Genomic DNA, 27,844 nt, shown 5'->3' on the forward strand with positions numbered 1-27,844 from the left:
ACAAACAAGACGACAGCAGAGGTGTTGCTGGCTGCGTGACGCAACTCCTGCAGCCTCTTTGACACATCGGAAGAGCCAAGAAAAAAGAAAAAAAAAGATTCTTTGTGGAAAAACAATGCAACACTCTGTGGTTTTAAGCAATAAAATAACATTTATTGAGATGTAACAAAATAAATAATCTGTTCTGCAACATAATAAACTGAGGAAGTTACTAATGCTCAAGAGACAGGCAGGTGTAACTGATGCACAGCAAGCTACCTCACTGACATACTCTGTGATTACAAAAGTCTAAAGTTTTTAATCATTATCATGAGCCTTGTCATAACATGGAGTCTTAACACATGTAACAATTTCAACTGGGACAAATAGGCTGACGTAGCTTGTAGGAGCTGCTGTATCAAGAGTCAAGCACCATGAGATTTCTTTCTGTAAACCTCTGCATGAGTTTTCTTCTTTTTCTAAAGATTAGTCACCCTAATTCACTATGAGTCTCAAATGACATAAGATTTTTTTCAAAAAAGGGAAACTCACATAAGGTTCACCTAGTTAATATCTAACACTACAGAAATCATCCCAAAAACACACTTCCATATTGTAAGTTACCTACAAAAAACTACACTAATCACCACATTTTCTGTGGTAAATGTCTTTTTTTTAAATTCTCAAAATCTTTCAGTGTAGTTTTGAACCGAGAATCTTCAAAGTCTGTACAATCGCTGCTGCAGGGCAGGGCCCTCGAGCAAGACCCTGAAACCTGACATCAATGTCAAGAGAGCCAGCTGGAAAATCGACTGGAGATCAATGAAGTCGTCATCTGCGTTATCATTTCATGCCGCTGAGTTAAGAAAAGGTGTTGTAAGCACATTTTCACAGAGTTAAAGATAATGAAAAGCCTGAACTATTATCTCTTGCAAACACCAAATCAGCCGCTTGTGCAAAAAAATATCATTACAGAAAGATGTGAGGGAGTGGATGATGAAGAACCAGGTCTTTATACCTCAAAAACCTCAGCATGCCTGATCTCATGGTGCAGCAAAGGATAAAAGGCCTCTGAACCTGACGGCGGTGTTTGTGTGTAATCAAGATCAACATATGTCACAAACACTAATTCATCCTCATCTTTTGAGTCTTAAACAATATCTAACACACTGACTTCAAAACCGAGAACATCCATTTGTTTCCTGAGGGCGAGGAGTTGCTTAGAACGTTATCAGACTGTTTTCATATTGTAACTTTCTGTAAATGTAGACAAAAGTCTCCCTGTGAAACCACATCTCCTTTACACAACCACAGCATGGCACTGCGCGAGTTTAGAGTCCATTTCCAAAGTTGCAGTGCCCCCTGCTGTGTTGAGCCTAATTCATCCGAAACACTTTAAACACACTCCTCACAACAAATTGACTGACAAAATATCAGGTTTTTCTTGATACAATCAGATATTCTTTTTCCATCATCAGGACATGTAGTCCATGTATTTAAAAAATAAAACAAAAAAGTGTCTCCTCTACATATTTACTGAGTATAAAGTCAAAACATTTTAAACTTCAGTATTTAGAAGTCACTGCAGGTTTATGATATCAGTCGCTGGTAAATTCTGACATTTACTGAATTGATTTGAAGTCGGTATGAGTCTTCTTCTCATCAGACGTCAGTGATGAAAAAAACCTGCTGAGCAACAGCCTGTGTGGCTGAGTTCAGTGGCAGGCCTAAGAGCAAGTTCCCTGATGCACGTTGAGCCTCTTCATTTCCCGCGGTGGTTAGAGTCATCTTTGGTGATGCAGGGGCTACTGCTCCTGCACGCTGTTATCGAACTCCGCCTCTCTACTTTAATGTCAAGGTCTGAGGAGAAAGGTAAAGTTTGAGATGAGATATGATGCAGAAATTAACTTAGAAGTCAATTAAAGCTACATTATGTAACTTTTTTCCTTTAAAATAACAGCTTCAAAATCACGTTGATGGTGCAGTGTCTTGTGATAGGGTGAACGGTGTCTCTGTCTCAGCCACTCTGCCCCCTATTACTTGTTTCTGCACTAGGTCGCTTCAGTGAGAGGGTAGGACCACCGCGTTACATACATTACTTCAACATACAGGCTTTCAACACGTAACATTATTATGACGTAATGTGTTTTATCTGTAGTCAGCACCTACATTACGTCTGAAACATTTGTTACAAACCTGGGATTTGTATTTACGACTGTGGTGTTGCACTCAGAAAGATCAAATCAGACAGGAGATACCAATTTCTACATAATGTTGCTTTAAAGAACAAATGCTAGTTAAAGAACCGATGAAACATATATTCATTCAACCGTTATTTATACAGGGTGGCCCAATGAGAGCTGTTACTCTCTTTTTCATCGGCACCCTGTGTATGTAGGACAATAAAGGCAAAAGTAAATTTAACATCAAAACCTACACATATAATATATATATATATGCATGTGTAATGTAAACAAACCACACAACAAACAGTCAGTGAAAACACGTACTGTCTCAGCTAAAAGGGTCTTAAACTGAGTGAAAGGTATCAGCCTATTCCACCTTTAGTTTACCATTATTGGTATAAGTATGGTGGTTTTAAAGCACTTGATGAAGTAATCTTGGGATCTAGTGCCGTGCTTACTTGATCTGTAGTTACAAAGACGTAATTAACCCAGGTTGTTGGCCGAGTGTTTTGTGAATATATAAATTACAGTACAGTAAAACACATGTAAAGAGCACTGAGTGGATCTTCTTGCATGTAGATGGTGTCTGTAACACCCTAAAATCTACTGTGAACTGTGTTGATCAGCTGGAAAATTTAAAGTCTAGCTTTATGTGTTTTTGCAAATTTTATTTGAAATCAAGCACTCCTAATGTAAAGCAACATTATGTCGAAATTGGTATTTTGTGTGATTTGGCGCCCCCCACAGTTTCTAAGTGCAACACCACAGTCTTAAATACAAATCCTAGGTCTATAACAATGTGTCAGACGTAATGTAGGTGCTGACTACAGACAAAACTCATTATGTCATAACACTGTTGTGTTGAAAACTTGTATGTTGCAATAAACATGTATGTAACGCTGTGATCCCACCCTCTCACTGAAGTTACATAGAGCAGAAAGAGGTGATAGGGGGGCGGAGTGGCTGAGACAGACACTATTCACCCTGTTACAAGACACTGTACCATCAGAATGATCTTGAAGCTGTTATTTTAAGATATAAAAGTTACATAATTTTGCTTTAAAATCAATGGCTGGAAAGCAAATGATCATAAAACTGAGGCAAAAGACAAATATAAATCATTGTAATCAAGATACAACCAGTGTTTGAAGACCTCTGAATAATAGTTTGGGGAATTCAGCAAGAAACTCTCCCACGTGGAGTGAAGTCATCATGGTTCATATGACCAACTCAAGCTGTTGAGTAACGAAAAGTCTCCGAGTTTAATTAGTTCTGGGCTGGTGATATGGTTGTGATGAAGTCAACAAATCAAGTGAACGAGACGTGCTACATATGAGATTACAAGTCATGAATTTATTCATAATAATTACGTGTATTTGTGCTGACACAATCACATCTGATGTTGGGCTGTGAGTGTATATAGCAGTGTTTGGAGTAAAAGAATATTCATTTATTGACTACTCAGTTATTTATTTTCTCATTAAGAGACCCTCATTGTTCAGCCAGACGGTTGGAATAACTTATGAAGAAGGCAATTAGTCATAACACAAAAATTTAATAGCTCATATTCAGTAGCACAAAGGGAAAAATACAGCTGGTTAGATTTATCAGATTGTATGTACAGACTGATGTATGACAAATGATAACCTGACTATATGAACCGTCAGCGGAAGATCAGTTATGGCAGACAACAGTGACGTTGAAAGGAAGTGAGAGAAAGTTGTGATTAATGAGGCGAAGGAAACTTGGATGAGTAAAAGAGAGAGAGAGAAGAAAGAGACAAAGTGAGGGAGATCGACGTCAGAGATGAAACATATGTCATTTTTTTGTTGTTTCCGCAGTCCTTTTGGTAGAGGGAGAAGATGTATAAAAAAGACTGTGCCATTTCCCTGCCCACAGGTTTTATTTTTGTACACTGTCGCTTGGTGAGTCAATGCAACGCCCCTCCAATTACCTCCCACTCCTTCGCCCCCACGCCCCATCCATCCCGCCCTTCAGCCCACGCACCTAACACACTCTGACGTCAGTCGCTGCTGAGAGGGGGGGTCCGATTCTGCCACCCACAGAGTACTTCCTATCCCCCCCCTCTCCCTCCCTCCCTCCCTCCCCGCCCCCTCATGTCTTTGCTGGCTTCCTTCTCCTCGCTTCATCTCTTCGACTGGCTATCACAGCCCAGAACGTCTAACTTGCCCAGATCATTGCTTTTTTTTTCTCTTTCTTGTGAGAAGCTGTGATGCATCAGAAAAATGCTACAGTAACAGGGTATTAAGGAAGTGCTATAACAGTGTAACACCCTCCCTCCTCCCTCCATCTTCTCTACCCTCCTTCGCTCACTCTTTTCCTCTCTATATATCGCTCTACACCTCCTTCTGTTTCCCCTTCTAACTTCTATCCTCTCTAATTTACAGTCTGGTGGAGTTCAGCTGTGCATGGTGGGAGGCGTCACCTAGCGTGACTCAGTAGAGTTCAAGCACTGGAGCTATAAAATATTCATTGTTCGGAGAGGTTAGTGAGTCTCTGTCTGTCATTTTCAGTTCACCCCAACATCAACATGCTTTGTTTTAATTCAACCTCAAATTCCAATTTCAAGAAATAGTTTTGGGAAATAAGCTTTTTGGCTTTCTTACCGAGAGTAAGATGAGAAGACGTGTACCACTAAATATGAAGCTAATGCCAGCAGCTAGTTAGCTTAGCTTAGCATTAGGACTGGAAACAGGGGGAAAATGCTAGCCTGACTCTGACTGATGGTTACAAAATCCACCTACCCGCATCTCTAAAGCTCACTTATTAACACTTGATATCTTGTTTGTTTAAATCTCTCCAAAAACCAAAGTGTAAAACTGCTCCCAGCCAAGAAATAGTTCAGCACATAACCCCTCGTGAAATGGCAAATTGTGATTTTTTTACTGTTTTGTTTTTGTACACATCAAACAAACAAAGATAAAGTAAAAGAGGATAACTGGTTCTATGTAACACAACATAGATTAAAATTGTGTCTGATGCGCTTGGAAATCGGGAAAGAGTAGGCTACTTCAGAAACCAGAGGCAGACTAAGGATGTTTTAGGGGCAGGGGCAAAAAATAAAAAAGGGCACCGCAAGCAGATAGGACACTGGAGGGGCATCCTAGAGAGCACTTTTCACGTTTTATCTAACATAGGGGTATTTAAGAGGACACTGATGCTGCATTTTCACTTTTGCTGCTAGCTTTTCCCCCCTTTTTCCAGTCTGTGTGCTACGCTAAGCTAACCGGCTAGTGGCTCAGGCCTTATATTTACCTTACAAATATGAGAGTGGTACCCGCCTTTTCATTTAGCTATCTAGAATGTATTATTAAGGCACTGCCCAGCCCTGCTTCCAGTTTTGCCTAGTGGCCACTGGTGGTATTGCAGCATAAAATTCCCCATAGATCATCACTATCAAAGAAACATCTGTATAACTGTTGACATTACACTCTGAACTGCAAACAAAGTCAATTATAATTATTTGATCCATTGAGGTTTTATATATGTAATTCCTAGAGCCAAATGCAATATAAAAATGTAAAAAGTCTATTGGCCGAGCAGGAGGCCGTGGCGGGGCCAGCAGGAGAAACACTGTGCATATCAGTGGGCCACATGACCAGGAAGTAAAACCTAGAGACTTTTCAAACATTCTGTGATACATCTATGCATCTCATCCTCTGCCAGCAAATAAGCCTATTTCCCAAAATGTCGAACTATTCCTTTAACCTGAACGACGTTGGGCAAACACTGCGAAACACACTTTTATTGAGTGTCCGTCATTAAACACATAGTATTGTTGAGTCATTATTGGAAAAGTCACCTGTAGAGTGAGTCCCTTCTGACCCCAGGCTGATCTTGCCAGCCCGATCATGTGACACCATCCGAGCCAATCGCAGTCCTTCGTCCATTAGCGTTTGCTGTATGAGATGGCGACTCCAGCTGGCAGGGTTGGAGGTGTCAGTGTGGGGTCGGGGCGATGGAGACTGGTTGCACTGTGAGCCGATGTCTAACAGGACAGACAGATTTGGGTGTAAATGCTGTCTTCAAACACCACGGTCTTATAGAAACATGATGATCTACTGATGAGCTCAGAGAAAACACATTTTTTTCTTTACCGTGTGATACACTGTCGAGGCTTTCTGCAGATAAGCTGTCATCATCTGCTCTCTGAGTCAAACCCTCTGAGCCCTCCACTCCGAGGAGAGATGACACACTCTCAGGCACAATCACCTAAAACACACCACTGTCAATCTATTGCTGATAATCTGACAACCTGAAACTTGGCTACAATTACACACGGCGCTGTGTGTTAGAATCACACGTTCATCTGTAAGAAGCCACGCTGCATGTTGTTAACAGGTGGCTGCAGCGCGGCTCTGCAAACTCACCTCATGTCTCGCTCTCTTCTGGGGCAGCAGGCTGTTCTCATCTGCATTTGTTCTGCAGGAGATAAACAGTTCAGACAGTTGAACATGAGAGTTCATTCTTGATCTTGGAAAGAGGAAATCTGACATAAAAAAATCTTGACTCAATGTCCACGAAAGAGTGTTTTTGCAGGGCTTTTAACTGCAAGGGGTTGGAGGTTGAAGGCTCAAATTAACTTGATTTAAGATTTTCTTTTAAGCAGATGTTTTTGAACAAGATGCGGCAGGAGACAAGAATCCACACTGAGTACAACTTTTATTGAACTTGTAAAATTTCCTGGTACATAATTTTAACTATAATTTCCCAATAAACTTTGTATTTATCAGAATGATTTGTATGCAAATGTATTTTTGGTGAAGGGTGTTTTTGTTGGTTATTTGACATCGACTAGAGTAGGAAATACTAAAAAACCTAAAATAACATCTGGAATGAAGACACAGTTAAACACGGACACTAGAAACACTTATCTAGTCTAATTCATTTTAATAATATAATGAGTACTTTCATAAATAGTTAGTTATGGTTTGTGCTGTGCTGTCATTTTCAGCAATTACTCATTATTAGGGTAATTATTATTAATTTTTTTATAAACTGCTGGTATTTACTCTCAGAAAGGTCATATAAAAATGATCTGTGTAAGTGAACACACACACATACAGTGGGGTATTTGTGTATTCCTATGTGGCTCCAATGTTCAGCTCATTATACACAAACACTACAGAGGTCGGAGTTTAATTCCCACTGTGATCTGAACCAGGTTCATTGTGAAAATGAATAAAGTGGTGGGAATATGACTCACAGAAACCACGTGGCACTTTAATTTACATTTATTTAACATGTGGCTCGTTATAACACGATGCCACTCTGCCATGTTGCCACGCAGGAATCTAACTTGAACAGAAACTTTAACGCTGACTCACTTAGAGATTTTCTTTTTGATTTTCGAGGAGCAATCAAGACCCAGCAGGTGTGAGGTGTGCTGGTCACTGAACACATCGCTCTGTTCTATGCTCGGCGCTCCTACCTTGCATGCTTTAGTGTGGAGGTGTAGGCACATTTTCTCGCCACCTGCCGAGCCAAAGAAAAGAGTTCCACCCGTCTCAGCAACAGGGCATTGTCGCGCATACAGAACTGGGCTGCTGCTTCATTGATGATCAACTAAGGAGGAAAAAGCACTGAGTGAAGGAGGGACGGACACGCAGACAATAAAGACAATGCATACTTTTCTCTGAGACATTCAAACGCTTCATCTTGTCTCTGGTGCGTTTACCTCATGATGTGTGAGCTGCTTCCCTTCTCTCCTCTTGGAGTCGAAGCGTCCGTAGATCAGACTGTACTTCCGGATCTCTTCTTCTTTGTTCATATCCTGGGACCCCATTTTGAATATGTGCCCCACAGTCTTTGCCATCTTCTTGTTCATCCTCAGCAGAGTCTTCACCTCTGCAGGATCGGACCTGGGCAGGGTCCTGAGGAGCCTGTCCACGCTCTCCACCACTGCCCTCGCCGTCTCCCCATCCAGCTGTCCACCGGGCCAGGCCGACAGGGCCGCAGGAGCGAAAGAGGCCGAGGGGCTCGGAGATGTGGAGGGTCCTGGGGGACATGTGGACAGCAGAGGAGGGCTGGGCGGCTCCTCTTCTATTCCAGATGCAGAAGCCAGAGTGCAGTTCCCATCAGGCTCCGGGCTGAGCCAGTGTGGGTCCATGGGTGACAGTTTTTCCCTGTAGTGTGTGTCCGGAGGCTGCGGGGAGGCCTGGGAGCAAGGGCTTCTGGGACTCCCACTGTGCATTGGAGTAAGACACGCCCGATCCTCCCTCTCACAAGGAGACCCCGGCTGCCCGTTGCTCACAGACTTCCTGGGCCCACCCGCTGGTCCGCTTGCACCCGTCCCGTCCACTTTGAACAGAGGGATGCCCCCGTGAGGCACGTTAGAGACGGGCTGGCTGAAGAGGGCAGGGTTCGCCGCCCAGTCTCGGAGGGCCTTCTGCAGCCTACGCACGTGCAGTGGCTTGGTGGCCATGCCAACTAGTGCCATGATCTCCAGGAACTCCTCCTCTGCTGCCTCGCAGAGCTGCTGCACGTCGTCACCACCCTGCTGGATGAAGGTTTCATAATAGGCCAGCAGGTTGGCCCTCTGCAGCACCCGATAGAGCTGCAGCTCCCCAAGTGTGCGTGGCAGAGACATGGCACACTGCACTGGAAAGTTTAGGCAGGAGAAAGGAAAGACATGAACCTGCAGGTGGAGAAATCCTCTACAAGTTACTCATTTAGATTAAGACTTGGACTACACCTGGTGTACCTGACACACTTTCTTCTATGTTGATCAAGCATGAATAGAAACATGATTAAAGGAAGTTTGTGCATGTGTTTGGAGCAGTTTCCTTCATACGCTATGCCTATTTTCAACATATTTTACATTTAAACCCTCATGTGACTAAACAGTTGAGGAAACATGAACCTCTCTTACCTTCTTCAGGTCAGGCAGACGGATGTGCACAGAGGGAACTGGCGTATTTACGCGCACAAAAAAAGAAAAAATGTCTCTCCAACCACCCGATGTCACAGGTCGTCACTCCCGGACTGAAACTGACAAAGACATAACAACTAGTCTCGGTTCATCTGCCAGACAAAAGCACGTTAGACAGACAGCAGAGCCGCTCGGATTATTCTCTACAGTTCACACAAAACCACCGAGTGCTCCTGAGCCAGATGTTGAGCAGAAACCACCCCGCTCAGACACACATCGCAGTTGTTCTCCTGTTCGTTTCTTACCCTGTCGCCTATTGCTGAAAGCTTCCCCGGCTCAGATTGGCGTAGTAAATCCCCTTTGCGTATCGTACCTCGTCTGAAATCACTGGCAGAAATCCTCCTCCGGCGCACCGTATTGGTTGCTGGCTGCCCTGTCTGTGTGGGCTGGAGAATGACGGGGGCGGACTGCAGCACGCCATCTGACCGAAAAAGAGCCTTCCTCTCCCGGTAGAGAGGCGGCTTTCAAATTGGAGATGTGGGTGGTGGTGGTGGGGGCTTGAAATTAACCCTCTGCGTCTTCAAGATTGGTCTTTTATGCAGAGGCTTTAGGGGGTTCCCACAGTTTGTTTGCCGTGTCACAGACCCCTATACAAGCCGTCAGCACACCAACACTATAGGCTCAGAGAGGACACTGTACAGACGTGACACATGTGGACCGTGATCTGTTTTTTCCCACCTTGTGTATGTAGAAGGTGGGTGGTGGGTGGTCGTACATTTTTTTTCTAAGAGTACAGGTGAAACCCAGTTGTCCCCCCCTGTACTTTTTGAGTGCTGGCTGCAAATTTAAAGGGACATTTCACATAAATCAGCATCTGAAATTACCAACTATCAGTGCATCATCTGTCTGCCAATGCACATCCAGGGTCAGCATCTGCCTTCACTGTGTCACTGTTTCCACTGAAAATGCTGTTTTTTGTTGTATTATTTGGAGCTGCTGATATCAAAATCACATTACACAATACAGTTTCCTACATGATATTGTCTTGAGTGGGCAAACCAGGGCTCATTACTCTTCTGTTTTATAATTACCATCATGCTTAATGCCTGAGGTGCCACACCACACACACACAGAGTGACTGCACTGTATGGTGTTTATTGTGCACCAGTTCTTCGCTTGCAGCTTTAACCTCGCTGGTTTCCAGTTAAAAACAACAACAACGGAACACAATAATAAGCCATCTGTCACCATCCTGCTGAAAATATTATACTTTAAACATATAGCAAGCATTGTTCATAGGATTTTATTAAAGGGTAACTCCACCAATTTTACACATTGAAGTGTGTTTACAGGCCTTGAGGAGTACTACTGCATGTGTGACAATAAAACTAGTATAAAGTCTTTTGTGGCTCCAGAGGAAACTGCATCTAATCTGATAAATTGCCTCCTGTGATGTCACTCAGTGGCTGAATTGCATTGTGGGTAAAGTAGGCACCAGTATTGAAAAGAAGTTCACTGGTCTAGCATCACACTCGTATAACACTGATTGATACATCAGAGATATCACCTTTTTCCCCCCATACACCCTTTTAAAAACATGCTGCCTACATTACCCACAATGCAACTTTGCCAGTGAGTGACAACACTGGAGGCAATTTATCAGATTACACGCAGCCTCCTCTGGAGCCACAAAAAACACTTCATACTACTTTCTTTCACATATGCAGAAGTACTCCCCAAGACCTGTAAACACACTTTAATGTGTGAAGTTGGTGGAGTTACCCTTTAATGAAATCCAAAGTATTCTGTGAACAATGTCTGGTATATGTTTAAGATATACATTTTTCAGAAGGATGGTGACAGATGGCTTATTATCTGGAGCCACAAAAGGCTTTATACTATTTTTTTCCACATACGCAGCAGCACTCCTCAAGACCTGTGAACGCACTTGAATGTGGAAAATTGGTGGAGTTACCCTTTAACGCATTAGGGGGCGTTTGCAGCTTACTGAGAACATGCTGTGTGTTGTCTCTGTGTTTTTGTGCTTCTGCAACATCATCTTCCTTTCAGTAAATTAGAGAGATGATCAGGGTGAGTAGGCAGTAACATACATGATTTGGAGAAACCAGTTGTATGTTGTGATACACCGCATGGCCAAAAGTATGGAGACACCAAAACAATAAACCCACATATGTTTAGTGTGGGTACTGGAAACAACTCCCAATCAATCATATAACTGACAGGGGGTCAGAAGAGAAAAATTAGAACTGGTGTAAATAATTGATCTATAAATTTATTTTTCTTAAAAGCTTCAGTGCTGGATAAGATTTGTTGATGCAGGTGAACAAGACATTACGGTAGTTGAGGCATGGCATGAAGAAAGCACACTGAACAAATGATTTCACAACCATTTTTTATGGACCTCACACAAGCAAAGGCCTTCTTTGACCAGTTGCTGCAAAGTTTAAAGCACACTATTGTGTTAAATGTAATAAAATGCGAGGAGTTGTCTTGTAAACCAACAAAAGTTATGTTTCCATACATAAACCAAAGTTACAAAATTGAAAAAAAGCAAGAAAATCAAAAATAAAATAAAATGAGCCCAATAATTAGATTAAATTTCTTTTTATAAAAGGTAAACTGATGTTTATATTATTTAACACGGTAGATAGTGTGAAATAAGACACTATAGACTAGATTTAATAAGAAAAATCTATTAAAAAACACTAAGATTTATTATTAATTATCAGCTATACTTACATATCAGTGGGTGGCAGTAGTGCTTTTCTCAGCTGTTTGCTAGCAGTCGGAAAACAACGAAGAAGAAGAAGAAGGGGGCAGGAGGAGGAAGAAGAAACTGGAAGAAAGTAGGAAAAGGAGCAGGAGAAGAAGAAGTGGCTAAAAAAACAACACGGGCACTTGGCTGTCTGTTAACAAACAAGGTTACACAATTATCCGAGAGGTATATATGACATCTAGTATGCTTGAATACAAAATGCAAATGAATTTGCCTCCTGACTAGACTCGTGCGGTGTTCAAAACATACCTTAGCTTACTCGTCAGCCCCACAGGAAGGGGAAACAACCGTTAATATTAGCTAGTGCTGCTCGCTACTGTTATTAGCTAAGACTTAGCTGCTCGTTTGGTTGTTTGTTTGCTAAAGGCGTTAACAATTAGCTGTTGCGCGGTCGTGTAATCTTCGTTTGAGACCTTATTTAGTCGGAATATTGTCAGGTTAGCCAGCCAGAGGCGAGCTAATTTTAGCCCCTGTAGCGCCTGTCTGTCATCCTGTTGGCTGGCTGCTTCCTCATGCTAACACCCTGGCTGTCAGCTAACATTAGCCGCCTGTAAAATATCTGGTGTTGTTGTTGAGTTAAGTCGATCCTAAATTTAAGTTAGTATGACAGCTTGCTCACCAGGCAGGATTGAGGGGTTTGTAATGTGTTTTTTCGCTCTTTATCGGTTCCTAAAGGTCAGTCGTTTATTCATGCTACTCGTATTTAGATGCACTGTGTTTTTCTTTGGTTAACTGTATTAGCAGCAGACAACTAAGATGTTGCTTAGTTGTATTGAACTGAATGTATTATACTATTTTAACATGTGTGTTTTAAAGCAAGTCTTAACTTCAGTTTATTTATGACTACTTGCACAACAGCTGGACTGATGAGGTCATGTGTCTACATTATATGTAAGTTAATCATTCAGGAATTGTATTACTCGTTAGGTCTTAGTTTAGCTCCTTCAAACAGTGTTATTATACAGTCATAGTGAACTCTGGTGGCAAAGCAGTTAGCTCCAAATAGTTTCTTCTTCATTGTGCTGGTAGCAAAAGGTGAAAGGCAAAAACTTTTGATGGTGTCAGTTTGTTATTGTAAATTTATTCCTAACAGGGCTGCAGCTAACTATTATTTTAAAGGTGCAATATGTAAGAATTGGCCACCTGTCAAATTAATCCTCAAAAGAATAGGGGGCATCATCTCACTAGAATAACTGCTAACTGTAGCTGCCATTAGCCAGCTAGCTAAATAAACTCTGTCTGTGTCCAGACTGTGAGCGCAGAGCACTGGGAGTGCTGGTGTTCACACCGCTAGCAGAGGACCTTTGAGTTGAAATGGCCGAGGCTACTTTGTTAGCTGGCTCACTTTATCTGCAACACAGTACACAGACATCACAATGTCAAAACTGTTATTCCTTCACATTCTGTGGATTATTTCAGTTTGTTACATATTGCACTTTTAATGTTTAATCTCTCAGTATCTTTTTTTCCCCTACAAAACTGTTTAAAATGTCAGAAAATAGTGACACGTGCCTGTCACAGTTTTCTTGACCCTGAGCTGATGTCTCCACGCCTTGCCACGTCCGACCAACAGGCCAAGGCCAAAGATATTCAGTTTATAAGCAGAGAAAAGCAGCTAAAAGTAAAATGTTTGACATTTTTGCAGGATTTCTAACTTATTATGCGTGATATATATATGTACTGTACTATAATACAGCACCGTTTTTGGGAAATTCAGTTGAGAAACTATAGATTAATCATCAACAGATCTCTATTATTATAGTGGCCTCGCCTTCTGCTCTGTTCCATAAAGGTCTTTGTCTTAAATGTCTGTTTAAGTTTTTAGAAGGTCTAATGTAAAAACTTGCATTTTATATATAAATGACTACTGAAAGAAGTAGGATATTTATTAATTTATTCGTATTCACTATGTAGTATGTTTAACTCAATGTGTTGCTTTCCAGACCACGACCTGGTGCATAATGTGTGGTGTGTAAAAAGCTTTTTGACACCTGGAAGCGGCTGCTGATATGGTGGACCTGAGACTGAGCCTTAGGAGCCCCCAGTCTCACTTCTTTTTGAGAGTCTGGGGAAAATGTTGCCATAGCTTTCGGATCTAGGATATCACCTTCCATGAGATCCCGATTTCTCAGCGCTTCAATCAAACTGCTGTAAGGAACATGGAGAGAGAAGCAGCTGAGAAGGAGATGGACGGTGTCACAGACGCTGATGAGGAGACCCCTGATGGTGATTCCGCCTCAGTCACCAGTTCTACTCAGTGGGAGGTCAGACAGACTGATGATGACGGCGAGCTGGAGGACAAAACAGCCTATCTCAAATCTCAGGACATCCCAAATCCAGCCACTCCACAAGACTCTGGAATTGGTGAAGCAGAGTTTTATGGATCTCCAGAGGCCAAAGAGGATGATGAAGAGGCTTCAGATGGGTTCGAGCACGACAGCAACGCAGATCAAGACAACTTTCATGTTATCAATCAAGAAGAGGATGAAGCAGCGAAGGAGCAACAACACATGAACGGGGAGTCCGGTTGGAGGAACGAGGGAGCCGGGAGAAGATGCAAACTAAGGAGCAGTGGATCGGTTTCAGAGCAGAGCAGTCAAAGCGCTTTTTCCTCTGTTCAAAAAGGAAATGTTACATCAAGCGGTGGCCGGCACAAGCAGACCCGCAGACGTAACCACCACCACCATCAGCAGAACCGAGGCCGCAGGCGGACAGGCAACCAGCTCGTCCTGGCTTTCAAGGAGATGCTGTCAGAGTCTCTGAGCTTCTGGTGCATTTCCTGCGTCCACATGATGATTGAGATTATTGTCACATTAACTCACAATTGTGGCGTCGGTGTGGAGACCGGAGGGGTGAAACTTTACAACTTTGGGCAGCAGCTTCTTGTGAAGGTGACAGACATAGCAGGAATGAAGGAGGATGCCAGTCGGATTCTGAAATGGACAAAATGCATAGTGACGGACCTGGTGGATAAAATAGTTCGTTCAGTGAAGTGGGTAAAGACAGCTGCCGTATCTTGTTTGAGACTTTTCTGCGCTTTGGTTATTCTCGGTTCCCAGTGGGCAAAGGGTGCGTTGGTCCGCCTTGGTGGAGAGAGGGGAAAACGCTATTGGACAGCTTTTCAAGAGTCAAGGTTTTGGAAGAGGGTGGTGTCCCTGCTGGAGAGAGTCCGAAGCAGGTTCAGGAGGGATGGCCCCGTACCACCATCCAGCCCTGAGTCACCCGGCAGAGCAGGGAGAGGCCAGCCAGGCCAGGAGCTGGAGAGACTGCTAGCGTTGGCTGAGGTACCCGAGGACGAGCTCGACCCCTTTACAGTGCTCGGCGTGGAGGTGCACGCCACTGAGGCTGAGCTGAAGAAGGCCTACAGACAGCTGGCTGTCCAGGTGTGTGTGTGAAGCTGAATTAACCGCTAATAAACAGTATCTGAGGCTGACATTTTCTCTCCTTTACTCATGCAACCTTCTCCCATGTCCTCTCTCTTTCAGGTCCATCCAGACAAGAATAAACACCCACGAGCTGGAGAGGCGTTCAAAGTACTGAGGGCTGCCTGGGATATAGTCAGTAACCCAGAGACACGACGAGAGTATGAGTTGTGAGTGCACTGAAAAAGTGGTTATCACAAGACATATGGATTGTAAAGAAAAACAAAACTAAAAATGGATCAAACATCTTCAAAAACATTTGTTTATGAGATGTTTTTTTTTTTTAAATCTTTTTTTTCGTTGAAACAATAATCATTTGTTTAAATCAGTTTGGTAGAATTGAATATTATTCTAACTTCGTTCAATTTCGCTAAATTCAAAGCGGTGATAAGAAATACAAATTGATTGGAGCTATTGTAGTCCATCTTTCTGAAATAATTCTGGTTAATGGGCCTACAATTGTACAGTGATTCAGTGTTTTAATTCCTTTGGCCTGTTACGTTCACGTGCCACCAACCAGCCTGTTTCTTCCCCACGCAGGAAGCGTATGGCAGCAACTGAGCTCTCAAAGTCCATGAATGAGTTTCTCACTAAACTGCAGGATGACCTGAAGGAAGCCATGAACACCATGATGTGTACAAAGTGTGAAGGAAAACACAAGTACGCCACGTCATCATGACCCTGTGTCAAACACTTCCTCAGACTGAAATTAAACATTTTGTATTACACACCGCTGAGTCATGTCTCGAGTAACCCTGTATATGTGTGTGTGTGTGTGTGTGCGCAGGCGGTTCGAGATGGATCGTGAACCTGCTGAGGCCCGGTTCTGTGCTGAATGCAGCCGCCACCATAGTGCTGAGGAGGGTGACCTGTGGGCCGAGTCGAGCATGTTGGGCCTTCGTATCACCTACTTTGCCTGTATGGATGGCAAGGTCTATGATATTACAGGTGAACATGAAGTTTATCTGCTCCCCTTGATCAGCTACTGTAGTTTGCATGAGCTCATATACTAAGAAAAGCTTCGGAGCAGTTGTAGAGTATTTCCTAGATGCACTTTTTCTCTCAATCATGTGACCTGTTGTGATGCTGTCATGTTTCAGAGTGGGCAGGTTGCCAAAGGATAGTCATTTCTCCCGACACACACCGTGTGCCCTATCACATCTCATTCGGTTCAAAAAACAACAGCAACCCCACACGACACAGGTACGTTGGTTTTATTCACATTTGGGTTGCAAATTTTAAGGAGTTCCTTTAATTGATAGACAGCTGCCTTAATGATCCATTATCCCTGATTGTCAGTTAATACGTTTGTAATGGGTTAAATTCTTAATGGTGATTTATTGATGAGTCATCATCATCCCTAATTTCCATCTGGGTTGTTGTTGTGCCTGCGTGGTGCTGGAGCATCAGAATCAGGTTTATTGCCAAGAAGGTTTTCAACATACGGGGAATTTGCCTTTGTGCTTAACGATAAACATAGTAAGTAGAAAAAGCTAAAGAAAGGTAAAAAGCTATTGCAAGTGGAAGAAAAATAATAATAAAATTGAAGATTGACAAGTATATTTAATATCTATAATTTCATCTTGCTCTTCCTCCTTTAGACCTCAGATTTATCCACAAAGACATTTTGGCAGATTGTTTTGAGGAATCAGTTTTCCTCTTTGAAAATATGAAGCAAACAGCAGGGGCCTTGGAGACTTAAATGCTGACATTTTTTTTAATCATTGCAGAATGTTATATATCTTAATTACATAAACAAAATTAGGGCCGAAGTTAACTCTTGAAATAGACGTAAAAATATGTGAACGTCGAAACAAAATCATTTCAGTAATTCTTTCCATATATTAAAATTAAGTCAGTTATGTTAATGGTTCATTTTTGTGTTAATCATATTGGCAGAAAATGAATTCCCTGCACTTTTAATCAAGAGATATACTTAATGTTCAAATATATTATCATCCCACCCCTAATTTCTTTATAATTGGGTTTCATTTATTGTGCTCACGTTACTCAAAGCAAAACCTCCACTTCAAAAGATGTCTGAATTTTCCAACTTTCACTTTCAGGGCGCCCTCAGAGAACGCTCCCGGTCCCACCAACCCTGCAGATTTACAGGACTTCTTCAACCGCATCTTCAAGGGAGGACCTCCTAACGACATGGCTGCCAACGGGGGCTTCTTCCCCTCAGGTCCGCCCAATCACCAGCCGCCTGGTGCTGGAGCGCCCCCGTTCTCCCCTCCCCCAAGCCAGACAGGTTTCTACATGCCGGGGGGCCACCGGCCAGAGTCCAGCGAGACATGGGCCGAAAGTGGAAAACCCCCCAGAAGGAGGAAGAAGGTTCGCAAACCCTTCCAGAGGTGAAGTCTGTAGACCTCTCAGTGTATCAACATAACAACACAGGGACACAATAAATAATGGCCATGTTTGTCTCTCGCCTGCCTGTTGGCATGCCAAGATCTGAACAGATTCATGTGGGTAAGGCTGCATCAGATCAGCCAGAGGAGAGAGAGACTGGATTATGAAGAGGAGCCTGTTAACTGAAGTATTGAAGGAGGGTTGAAGACACAGCAGTGATGGTGCTTTACCTCTCATTTCACCTTATTTTTGGATGGTCTTAAGATGACTGTAGCCTTGGCATTGAAGTCCTTATCGGGATGCTGTAATAAAACATTTTCCTTTCATAATTTCCTGCCAAATCCTGCAATGCATGATTTATTCACCTGCGTTTTAACACCTCAGTTCATCACTTTTGTTGTTAATGTTTTGTATAAGGTTAGTATACTGTACGGCATTGGTTCCCAACTGAGACTGACACTTGAAAAGAGGGATACATGGATCACTATAATCAACATGAAGAAGCTAACGATCTGGGCAGCTTCACCGTGTCAGTGTTACTCACCTCCGCCCACCATATTTCAAAAATGAATCAAAAACTGCCAAACCCAATACATCTGAACCAAACGTGCAAAAACAGCAGAAAAAAATCTAAAACTTACAGGAAGCGACCACATTTTTTGAAGCTGTCCTTTTATGGTAAAATCCAGCAGTTTGGTGTGAAACTCTGGTAGCATGCTGACAGAATATGTCAATATAAATACCTCTTTCATTAAGCACCAGGGCCCCACTGTTGTATGACTATAAACTTCCGAATTATCTCTTAAACTGACATGATGGAGACTTTAATATTACCTGAATGTCTCTCGAGTTCTGAAATAACGCATTTGTTCTCTCTAGAAGTTCACTTTCAATGGTTAGATATTTCAGAACCTCTAACAAGTAAATTAACTATTTAAAGATTTGTCTAAAATGGATGCTGATATTTGTGTGGCAGTTACCAGAGAATCACACCCTGCATTATAAGACCACCCACTGAAAAATGTATAGTGACAGTGAGCCTGCAGCGTTGTCGAGATGTGAAATCCGGACCTGAATGAGTGAAAATGATAAAATAACCTTTTTTTCTTTTGAGTTATTCAGATTCAAAAATGCCGGAGTGCGTCTTCTGTTTATTGTTTCGGCTGCTGATTGGCGTTATAATCGCAGCACTGGTTCAAATCTAACAGCAGGACTGAGTTCAGTGGTGTTCCTGTCATTCTGAGCTCCAGCTGCTTCGAGAAGGCCTCAAAACTTTAAAAGTGACACCTTGACATTTTGAAATGTTGATCTTTTTCTTCAAAAATGATTCATTGCTATTTAAAGGACCACATCTAATTGATCTACACTGCCCCCTGCTGATTCACAGATACACCTATCTACTAAGTTAGTAATACAACAGCACATATTTGAGTTATAAAATTGATGTAATTTGATATTATTCTTTCTTACAAACACCAAACTAAGCCTGACTTGCAGTTGACTCAAAATGCTGTTTAGTTTACTATCAGCATTGTTTTTGAACATTGATGACTTTCACAATGAGCCTTGAAGTTTAAAAAAATGTTATATTTGCAACATGTTAATTTCATAGTTAATTTGTGCAATTGTTCAGCCTGCTTTTGAAAACAATGCTCTAGTCGACCATTTTCACCAGCGTCCTGCTTCTTCTTGTTAAGTGCCATTTTATGTTTCAGAGCATGTGAAGCGTCTGCATCAGTGATCTGTCACGACCGTCACCCAGCTCAGGACGAATCGGCAAAGAGTCTGCCAGAGATTTGTTTCTAGCCGTCCTCGTTGTTGCATATTTGTGTTTTTAGTCTGCAGTGACATCTCGGTGGCTCCTGACAGCTTAAAGAAATTAAATTAAGAAAAGAAATCTGTCTCGTTAAGTTTTGCAGTCGTGCTATCAACGCGTGCTTTCTCCCTCCTGGATTCGGTTCAGCTTTCAAAATGTCAAAGTCACACAAATCTAAATCAAAACTGATTACCCTCCAGAAAAAAAAGACTAAATAAGCTGTATTTTGGGGTTTTGTTTCTTGATATTGCATAAAAATAACAATTTAATTTTCAACATATATTAATTTAAGAGAACAGATCTGACATTGTTTACACCTGATATGTGAAGATTGTGAGAGTGTAGTGAAATGGTTATGTGTGATAAGGCATTTGATAAAGGCTATTTTTTTATATTGACAGTTGATGATGAAAAGTACCATGTCCAATCTTTTTTTTTTTTTGTATTAATTTGCACACCCACCCCGGTAATAACATCACAACAGTCATCAGTAATTTAGCCTAACCAGACTCCTCCAGCTGCAGCTGAGTAGGAGGTGTAGCTCGCTATGCTAACAGCTCATTTGCAAATTAAGATTTTTTTTTTGGTAGAATCAGAATGTTAAATGAGTGACACATTTTTGGAAAAACATTTGAGTCGCACAGCCATAAAACTCAGATCAGAACTGTTTTATGGCATCTTAATGTGGGTTTGTCTGGTAGCTTGAGAAGATGAACCTTTGTTGCAATTATTGTTTGAGCTCATTGAACTAGGACACTAAGTTTGCCATGTTTCTTTTCATGTGTCAAATAGTTTCTCTTGTAAGTTTCCCAGACATGGATCGAGTTATTTCCGACTAAAGAGGCCCTTCCTTTTAAATGAAAAACAAAACTCTAAATATAAGATTTAAGCTTATTCTGTTTTTCCAATCAGGCAGGTTTGAATTCAGAACGAGATCGAGAGAAATCAACAAAAACACTTTTGTTCTTTTTCCATCTTACATCCTTGTTTAGGCCTCGACCGTCTAAGTTCCTGTCCACATGTTATGATACAATGTCAATTATCTAACTCAGTCCCTGTTCAGGAAACTGGATCCACCGCTGTAACCACCATGTTAAGCAGAGTGAGTTGTTTCCCACTACGTCCACCTTGACTTGAGAATGTACAGTGCTGTATGTGAAAGGTAGCAGTTCGAAGAGATCATTGAAAGAGCCAACACATTATTTCTTTTGTTTCTTTTCAATTTTTTAAACAGAATATGCAGAAGTATTGCAAAAAATATCTGACAATCATCAGGGTTTTTTGTAGGGAATTATGATGCGAGTTCCCTGGCTGGCAAACAGTTTTAAAAATATCACTGTTGGGTTTCTTTCCCCCGCTTTCTCTGGTTTTCAAAATAAAGATGATTTCCATATATGCACATTGTTGTTCTGTTTTATGCTCATCACACATAAATGACTCATCAGTTACTTAACAGCGTCAGTTTAAACATATACAGTGACAATGAAAGGTTACAAACATCTTGATAAGAATGTGTTTCAGTCCTTCAGAGGAGCTTGTCAGCCTGCGTACGACCCATCCTTCAAATTAGCTTAATATTTCATTTTAACTGAAAAGAGCCTTCTGTGTCACTGCTTTCCCTCATATGGCTTCTCCTTTCTCTGACCTTTTTAACTAATGCTGCTACAGCCGTGGAAAGAGGGCAGAGCACGTGTATCTCTCTGCTCCTTAAAAGGAGTTGTTTCAGAGAGGTGCGGATTCCTGCACACTGTTTTTGAGTCTCATTCACTCACTTGTCTTATCAAAGCCTTTTACAGGTTAGATAGGATTGCAAATTTGTAATATCACTTTTTCATAATTGCAATTTAAATCCCAAGAGAAATCTTGCCATGTTACCTTTCCTCTGGCAGTGATGTGTTCCTCAGCTGTCCAGCAGTGAGCACTCTACTTTCTAACTAACATTACACCTCAGCGCAACATGGAGACAAACTGATCAAAAGCTAAGCAATGTTAAATAAATGATTATCAGGTCTGAGGTAAACAAATTCACAAATAATGCTTAGTTTGATAAAGCTGCGAAGAAGCAAACATATTTGATCATATTTCATCAACTTCTCACTCATAAAAATGTTTCGTAAAACTGATTTTGAAAAACTTTCCTATGATTGTCTAAACCCTCTACTGCATCGACCCAAGTGTCCCTCATCTGGAAAGATGCAGATTAGTGGTTCCCAAACTTATTTTTGTTAATCAACCCTTTCACTCTCACTCCGTCACACAGATCTACCGTTTCTTTTCCGGTTTGCTTTTAAAATCATAAAGAGACAAGGCTCTGTTGGTATATTGACAATACATGAGTGAGACATTTTTACAGTATTTTGGATTTGATTATTTGAGTTAACTGGTTACAAACAAGTCTCAATTTCAAGCTGCTCTAAGTGTTTTCCTCATTTTGACCAACTTTCTGTCCCTTTTTGTGCAAACAGGAGGATCCTGTTCTCTGTCCTGATTGAATAAAGTGGGCACGGATCCCAGATAATGTATTTTCTCAAGGAGAGACACAGGTTACCGACCACACTCTATAACAGTGATTACTGTTTAAATGACAAAAATACAGTTTATCACTTACAGCAGCTTTAATACTGATGACCTAAATAAGCAAACGAGACCATCAGAGAAAAGATTGGCTACTTTTGTGTAGTTGTTCAAACTCTACGGGACAGATTCTGATTTTCCAGGTTGGATAAGTCATAAAATTAAAATGATTTGTTGTGGCTGAGAGCTGAGGATGAATTAAGGAGTCTCACAGCCCGAGGAAAGAAGCAGCTCTGAAGAAATAAACACAAGTTGCTTGTAGCAGCTTTGAGCCGTTTTTCTTTTCTTCGCTTTCAAAAAGAGATCTGTTGTACTCATTTTGCTTTCTGAACAAATCTTTCTAACCTGCATCTTTACAGTCATGTGAGGATCACGGGACACTTGTTTGTTCCCAATCTTGTTAAGCTTCATGTTTTTTGCCCGTTCATACACCCACTCGTAGCTTACGCCCTTCAGAACCACTGAAGACCTGACAGTATTCGAAAATATTATTTGTCCCAGACCAGATGTTCATCTTGTAATATATATTTGCAAATATATCTGGTTTAAAATAAGTCAGTATTATTTATAGTTAAAATATTTCATCCTGTACCCCTGTCCCTCTCTCTACTAATATAGAAAACATTAATATGATCATATATATGCAACAAAAAGTGCTTCAGCTCGTGCTGATTACTTTCACTGCTTTTTCAATTACAGCTTGCCTTTCAGAGCTCCCATGACACTGCGGAACCGAGAACAGTCTCGATAAGCCACCAGGCCACCGTGGTTAGCCCAGCGGTCTGCTCCTTTACACTCGGTGTAAGGCTGGTGGTAGGTCAGTTCAGTCTGCTGATCCGGTTCTCCAGAGCTGGACTGTAGACACTTAGCCAGGTCCACCACTCCCCCTCCGAGGGCTCGGAGCAGGACGTGAGGGGCGCAGGAGTCCCATTTAAAGGTGCTTCCTTCTGAGAGGACGTAAACATCAGCCAGGCCCTGAATGACACACAGGATCTTGAAGCCGGCTCCAGAGGCGTACATCAGCTTGTCAGGGCCGCAGAGCGAGGTCAGGGCTTCCTTCACCACCTGCTTCTCACTGGAGCTCAGCACCACAGACAGCCCGCCCCCAGTTCCGTCTTTTGGCCGGGACTCTGAGCAGGCGTTGACGCTGCCGTAGGACACCCCCCAGAAATGCTTCCCCCTCCAGCTGTGAAAGCAAGTGATCAGTGGTGGGTTGAGAATATTTTACTTGTGGGAACAGAAAAAGCCCAAGATGATACCAAAGATGACTGACAGTTCATTTCTTCACTCAAACGTCAACATTAACCAACATTTCACCGCCAACTGAAAGACACGTCTGTCAAATATTGACAAAAACAGTTTACTGGGTGAAGTTATCATCACTTTTTAGGATGAGCTTGTGAGGGAACAGTTGATAATTTACACATCCAGCAGGTACGAATAAACATCATTATTCATTTTGATAGCGTGTGGACCTTTATTCATGTTTTTCAAATGTTTATCTTTTAATGGTCCTTTAAGCTTAAAATCTGAGCGTGCAATCAACTTTAGAACATCTTGGTTACACAGCTGCTCACAAAGTTCAGGTAGTTTGTCACCTCATCATCTAAACACTCGCCCCAGTTTTGTGATTGACCTGACACATGGAGAATCTGGTCAGACTCAAACTGGAAAAACTACTCTCATAATGTGAGTTCTGGCCGTGTGAGGCGAAGAGAAAAAGATCCAGAGGTAAAGGCAGAGAAAGTGGAAGGTACACACAGTACAGATACACAAAGACACTGATATATATAATGCCCTTTCAGATATGCAGCTCCTTTATGTAAATAAGATGAAAATCCTTTTGGCTGAATAAAGTGCCCGAGCTGCAAGTCACAGCTGTCATCTATCTAGGTTGGACTGCCTGAAAGTCTGAATTGAAAGGTAACACACGCATAAGAGTGTAACTTGAATATAATTTTAGGATCTGTTGAGTATATTATTATTAGGAATACTAAACAAATATTGCTATAAAGTCTCTGATGCCTATAATGTTTTTTGGAAATTGTCAGAGGTGTTCTTTGAATTATGTATTTAGGCATTGAAGTTACTTTCACAACACGTGTTCTTCTTCAACATCATTCCTTCTGTCACTTTTTTGCAGCTTAACTCGATTTTCAACCTTTTTTTTTTTTTTACATAGAAAACATCACTAAAACATCAATATGTTAAGCTCAAACAGGAATGGTCCATTAGTACTTTTCTCATTCATACTTTCATAAATATCCTGGGAACTTGTCCTCATTTAAAATAATGGACAGACAACTCAGAAATTCAATATTTTCATACTTTTTCAACTCGTACCAATCCATTCATAGAAACTCTTTCAAACTCTAAAATGTTCCACATCTCTTATACATTAAGGGTGTTAATGAACTTCGAAATCTCATTAAAAATTTACAAAAATATTCAACTTTCTTTGAAGCTTTTGAAGGTGTTTTAAACACGAGTAAGCCCGTTCAAATAGGCGATTGATTTCATTCCCATTGCCTGTAGCTGTGTTCCTTTCTGTTTTTTTTTTCCTGGTGTTTTTTTTAAGACAAATGGGTTTGAAAACAGGCAACAGTAGAAAGCAGCATCACATACTTCATCAGACTGCATCCAGAAGACGTTCAAACTTGTTTTTAAAAAGTCTTCTTCAATAACATTTTGCGTTAGACACACTGTTTTTTCCTGAGTTGATGATGGTAGAAGCTAAGGAATGAAACATCTGTTGTTTAAAGTTTATTACATATGATTAAGGAGGTCTCTTTACAGACAGATAAATCAATGTGAGCTGATTGAATGTTTGAACCTGTCAGAAGCTCAAGGGTAGAAGAGGAAATGTGTTTTCTAACTTAACTCACCGTCCACCTGCTGGGTCCTTGTAGTTGAACGGCTGGTTGATGACTCCCATGACCGGTTCGCCTGTGCTGCGGAGATAAACCCCGATCAGGACCAAAGCACAGTGCAGACCTGAAGGGAACAGGTGTCCCTCCTCCAGCACCTCCTCTCGGCCCTCTATGTACTGGCTGGTTGCATCTTAATAAAAACAAGGGACAAACAGTTCTCACTGAGGCTCTACTCTCCGCAGGAATCAGTTTCTGGATCAAAGGACAACATCTAGCCTTTCACCTATGGGGTCGATCCAGATGCCGAGCTCAGAGGGGCTGAGGGGCACCGTCAGACCGTCTGTGTTGGCGTCGATGGTCGCCGGGTCTTGGTGGATCGCTCGAGCCAGCAGAGATGCCGCCGTTTGGTCGCCATCCAGCACTGAGGCCAGCAGAGCGGCAGTCTCCTCCTCTGTACCGCACACCGTGACCGTCACACTCTCTCCTGGTGACACAGAGCCAATGAGGCAACAAATGTCTTTAAATATTGACACAGGCAATATGCAGCATTATTAAATATTTAGACAGTGACGCGCTGATTATTTTGGATGAAAGATGATTCAGTCATTGTGAGGTTCAAGTGCAGATCATCCTATAAAGGTGGAGTGATCGTTATTATAAATCCAGAATAAGAATCAAAAACAGGTTTACTGCCAAGTAGCTTTTCAGATAAGAGGAATTTGTTTTGCCAGATACAAACATGTAAACAACATGGCCGGAATGAAGTCATACTGGGCAGGTGAGTGTGTGAACAGGGCATTTTTGAAATAGAGATGAGTGCTCTCAGTGAACTACTCCGATTTAAACAAAAAGCCTATCAACAGAAAATTAATCTGCACATATCTGATGATCGCTCAATCATATTAGTCATTTATTACACAAAAAGGTCAAACAATCTCTGGTATAGTCTTCTCAAATACGACAAATTGTTGCTTTTCTTTGTCTTATGTGATCCTGAACTGAATATCTTGTGTTGAACAAAACAAACATTGTCATGTTTTTCATCACAGAAGTAGCTAATAAAGCAGGACCTGCCTTTGTTGATTCAGTACTTTCATGCTGTAAATCCTCAAACAATACCGAAACCAAAAAAAAAAAAGAAGACGGACATGCAGTAACGAGTCGCTTTACCTTTGCAAAGGGGTTCAAAGTACAGTCTGTATGTGAGGAAACAGCCAGCAGTAGTGAGGAGGGAGAACGAGAGCTATAAAATCAAGAATGTTGCCGTCACCTTGTTGATCCAAGTCCCTTGAATTGACATTATGCATTTTGTCTGTTATAACTGCTTACAAATATTTGTTTTATAGGTGGGTGAAGGCAAGTGAAATGACTGATCAAACTCTTCTTATTATTATTTATTTTGCAGGTTGCAAGCCAATTGCCTCTTCCTGTTAGACTTGAGTACTGCAGCACAATTGGTCAAATTCACACGGCATCACAAGCTTTTTGTGTATTTTGATGTCAAAATGCGTACAGGTTGGCAGGTCTGCCAACATTATAATAGTATAATATTATCATTTATAATAGTAAATTAAGAGTCTTTGTGTTTTGGACTGTTGTTCTCCAGAGAGACCTAAAACCAGAGAAAGACCGGATGAACACAGTGTGTTTAGTGTAATAGTAAGTCATAATTACCAAGCCCATTTTCAAACTTATTGGACTCCTCTCCATGAATGAAGCCGGCCATCTCAGGGAACTGAACACAAACAGACAGGACATGATTACCATCCAACACACAGTCCAGCTCCACCTTATTCAGACCGTTTGACTTCTCCTACCTGAACACGGACATCATGCCGGATCATCTCCTGGATCACCACGTCAGCGAGCGTCTTGAAGTCCTGGACGAACTTCTTGTTCTTGTCCTCTCCAGTCTTCTCTTGCACGAGCAGCTGAAAGAGGGGAGCCTCCTGCCTGCAGACCCGAGCCACGTTCGCCGCTTTCTCAGCCACCCGGAGCAGCAGCCTCAGCAGGTCAGCCATGCCTGAACAGATGTAGCAGAAGACAGGGTTTAGTCAACACAGAGATGGAAACTCTGTGTGTGAGAGAGTGAGAGAAAAAAAGAGATGAGGCAGGTCACACATTCACACACTGAGCTAATTATAGCCTCCAAATGAAAACAGGGCATTTCTGAAAAAAGACAAGTGTGTGAAGGAGGGATGTGGCTTCTGGTCTCTGAATATGAAGCGAGAGAGAACAGATATGCAGCTCACAGTCCTCTCCACAAACACGTTTACACTTCTAGATAATTAATTAGAAAGTATGCAAAACTTTATAACTGAACTGTAGAGGCATTTCTGGTGTGAAAAAACACCAAGAAGCATAATATTGTCTGTAGAAAGTGACTACTGAGATCCACCTACACACTGCTGAGAGCTGGTAGTAATGTCAGAGGATAATAATAGTACCTGCATCTCCTCTGAGCATTAAAAAAAACATGAAAACTAATATAAATGTAGCTGTTCTGACTTGTAACTACACACAACTTTACTCCTGTAAACTAACCATATCCTCGTCAAAGCGCCTAGCATCCCAATGAGCGTGTTTGCTAGCGTTTAGCTTAGCATGTGTGAGGTGAGATACTGTAGCACAGGAATTTAAACGTCAGAGGACAGAAAAACAGTGTGAAATGACTGAAACCTTACCAAAACCAATGCACACACTGCTTATTTTCCACCCGGCTGTCGCTCTCGGTTGCTGTGTTTTTCAGTCCGCCTCACAGTCACTAAACGCGGATGTTTTAGTGTGAAAAGGACGGTGAATTTCAGTAAAACACTGGGATTAAAGCAATTAACAGTGGGCTCCGTCTGCTCTGGTTTCTTTACGTCAGTGAGTTTCCTATCGCAGATTCGCAGGAAGGGCGGACGCTCTCCTCACATCTAGGCCGCCGAGCACAAGGTTCAGACAGGCGCGT

At 41.7% G+C, this 27,844-nt stretch overlaps 3 protein-coding genes across 8 annotated transcripts; 1 reads left to right on the forward strand and 2 right to left on the reverse strand.

Annotated features, from left to right (window-relative positions):
* Positions 1-137: 137 nt before the first annotated feature.
* On the reverse strand, positions 138-12,138 carry nab2 (NGFI-A binding protein 2 (EGR1 binding protein 2)). 4 transcript variants are annotated; one of them, XM_084349865.1, is made up of 9 exons: positions 12,104-12,138; positions 11,818-11,914; positions 9,058-9,176; positions 7,864-8,786; positions 7,618-7,751; positions 6,557-6,608; positions 6,284-6,398; positions 5,989-6,174; positions 138-1,839 (listed from the first exon to the last, which is right to left on the reverse strand). In XM_084349865.1, exons 4-9 carry the CDS (start codon positions 8,773-8,775, stop codon positions 1,742-1,744), a joined length of 1,497 nt encoding a protein of 498 aa, XP_084205991.1. In that variant the 5' UTR covers positions 8,776-8,786; positions 9,058-9,176; positions 11,818-11,914; positions 12,104-12,138; the 3' UTR covers positions 138-1,741. The 4 variants fall into 4 exon arrangements, with proteins under 4 accessions (XP_084205991.1, XP_084205988.1, XP_084205989.1 ...); XM_084349862.1 differs by lacking the exons at positions 11,818-11,914; positions 12,104-12,138 and adding an exon at positions 9,363-9,506; XM_084349863.1 differs by lacking the exons at positions 11,818-11,914; positions 12,104-12,138 and adding an exon at positions 9,363-9,506 and having other exon boundaries at positions 7,864-8,823.
* dnajc14 (DnaJ (Hsp40) homolog, subfamily C, member 14) lies at positions 11,883-20,846 on the forward strand. 3 transcript variants are annotated; one of them, XM_084349861.1, is made up of 8 exons: positions 12,455-12,529; positions 12,713-12,745; positions 13,798-15,237; positions 15,340-15,446; positions 15,817-15,936; positions 16,064-16,224; positions 16,377-16,479; positions 17,343-20,846. In XM_084349861.1, exons 3-8 carry the CDS (start codon positions 14,014-14,016, stop codon positions 17,635-17,637), a joined length of 2,010 nt encoding a protein of 669 aa, XP_084205987.1. In that variant the 5' UTR covers positions 12,455-12,529; positions 12,713-12,745; positions 13,798-14,013; the 3' UTR covers positions 17,638-20,846. The 3 variants fall into 3 exon arrangements, with proteins under 3 accessions (XP_084205985.1, XP_084205986.1, XP_084205987.1); XM_084349859.1 differs by lacking the exons at positions 12,455-12,529; positions 12,713-12,745 and adding an exon at positions 11,883-12,019; XM_084349860.1 differs by lacking the exon at positions 12,713-12,745 and having other exon boundaries at positions 12,442-12,529.
* inpp1 (inositol polyphosphate-1-phosphatase) lies at positions 20,843-27,844 on the reverse strand. Its single transcript, XM_084349868.1, has 6 exons — positions 27,576-27,844; positions 26,709-26,914; positions 26,566-26,626; positions 25,175-25,375; positions 24,907-25,081; positions 20,843-23,207 (listed from the first exon to the last, which is right to left on the reverse strand). Exons 2-6 carry the CDS (start codon positions 26,910-26,912, stop codon positions 22,715-22,717), a joined length of 1,134 nt encoding a protein of 377 aa, XP_084205994.1. The 5' UTR covers positions 26,913-26,914; positions 27,576-27,844; the 3' UTR covers positions 20,843-22,714.

This window comes from Pagrus pagrus, assembly GCF_965226575.1.
Source record: "Pagrus pagrus genome assembly, chromosome: 3".
NCBI classification, from domain to species: Eukaryota; Metazoa; Chordata; class Actinopteri; order Spariformes; family Sparidae; genus Pagrus; species Pagrus pagrus.

What these genes read in the sequence shown, in the direction of transcription:
- nab2 (XM_084349865.1), bottom strand. Translation starts at nt 8,775, where the DNA reads ATGTCTCTGCCACGCACACTTGGGGAGCTGCAGCTCTATCGGGTGCTG. An exon ending in AGCAGCTCACACATCATGAG is followed by an intron (nt 7,752 to 7,863) that starts GTAAACGCACCA and finishes TTTCCTCCTTAG; the next exon opens with TTGATCATCAATGAAGCAGC. An exon ending in TCCACACTAAAGCATGCAAG is followed by an intron (nt 6,609 to 7,617) that starts GTAGGAGCGCCG and finishes TATCTCCTGCAG; the next exon opens with AACAAATGCAGATGAGAACA.
- inpp1 (XM_084349868.1), bottom strand. Translation starts at nt 26,912, where the DNA reads ATGGCTGACCTGCTGAGGCTGCTGCTCCGGGTGGCTGAGAAAGCGGCG. An exon ending in GGCATGATGTCCGTGTTCAG is followed by an intron (nt 26,627 to 26,708) that starts GTAGGAGAAGTC and finishes GTTTGTGTTCAG; the next exon opens with TTCCCTGAGATGGCCGGCTT. An exon ending in CATCTGGATCGACCCCATAG is followed by an intron (nt 25,082 to 25,174) that starts GTGAAAGGCTAG and finishes GTTTTTATTAAG; the next exon opens with ATGCAACCAGCCAGTACATA.
- dnajc14 (XM_084349859.1), top strand. Translation starts at nt 14,014, where the DNA reads ATGGAGAGAGAAGCAGCTGAGAAGGAGATGGACGGTGTCACAGACGCT. An exon ending in ACACGACGAGAGTATGAGTT is followed by an intron (nt 15,447 to 15,816) that starts GTGAGTGCACTG and finishes TTCCCCACGCAG; the next exon opens with GAAGCGTATGGCAGCAACTG. An exon ending in CAAGGTCTATGATATTACAG is followed by an intron (nt 16,225 to 16,376) that starts GTGAACATGAAG and finishes GTCATGTTTCAG; the next exon opens with AGTGGGCAGGTTGCCAAAGG.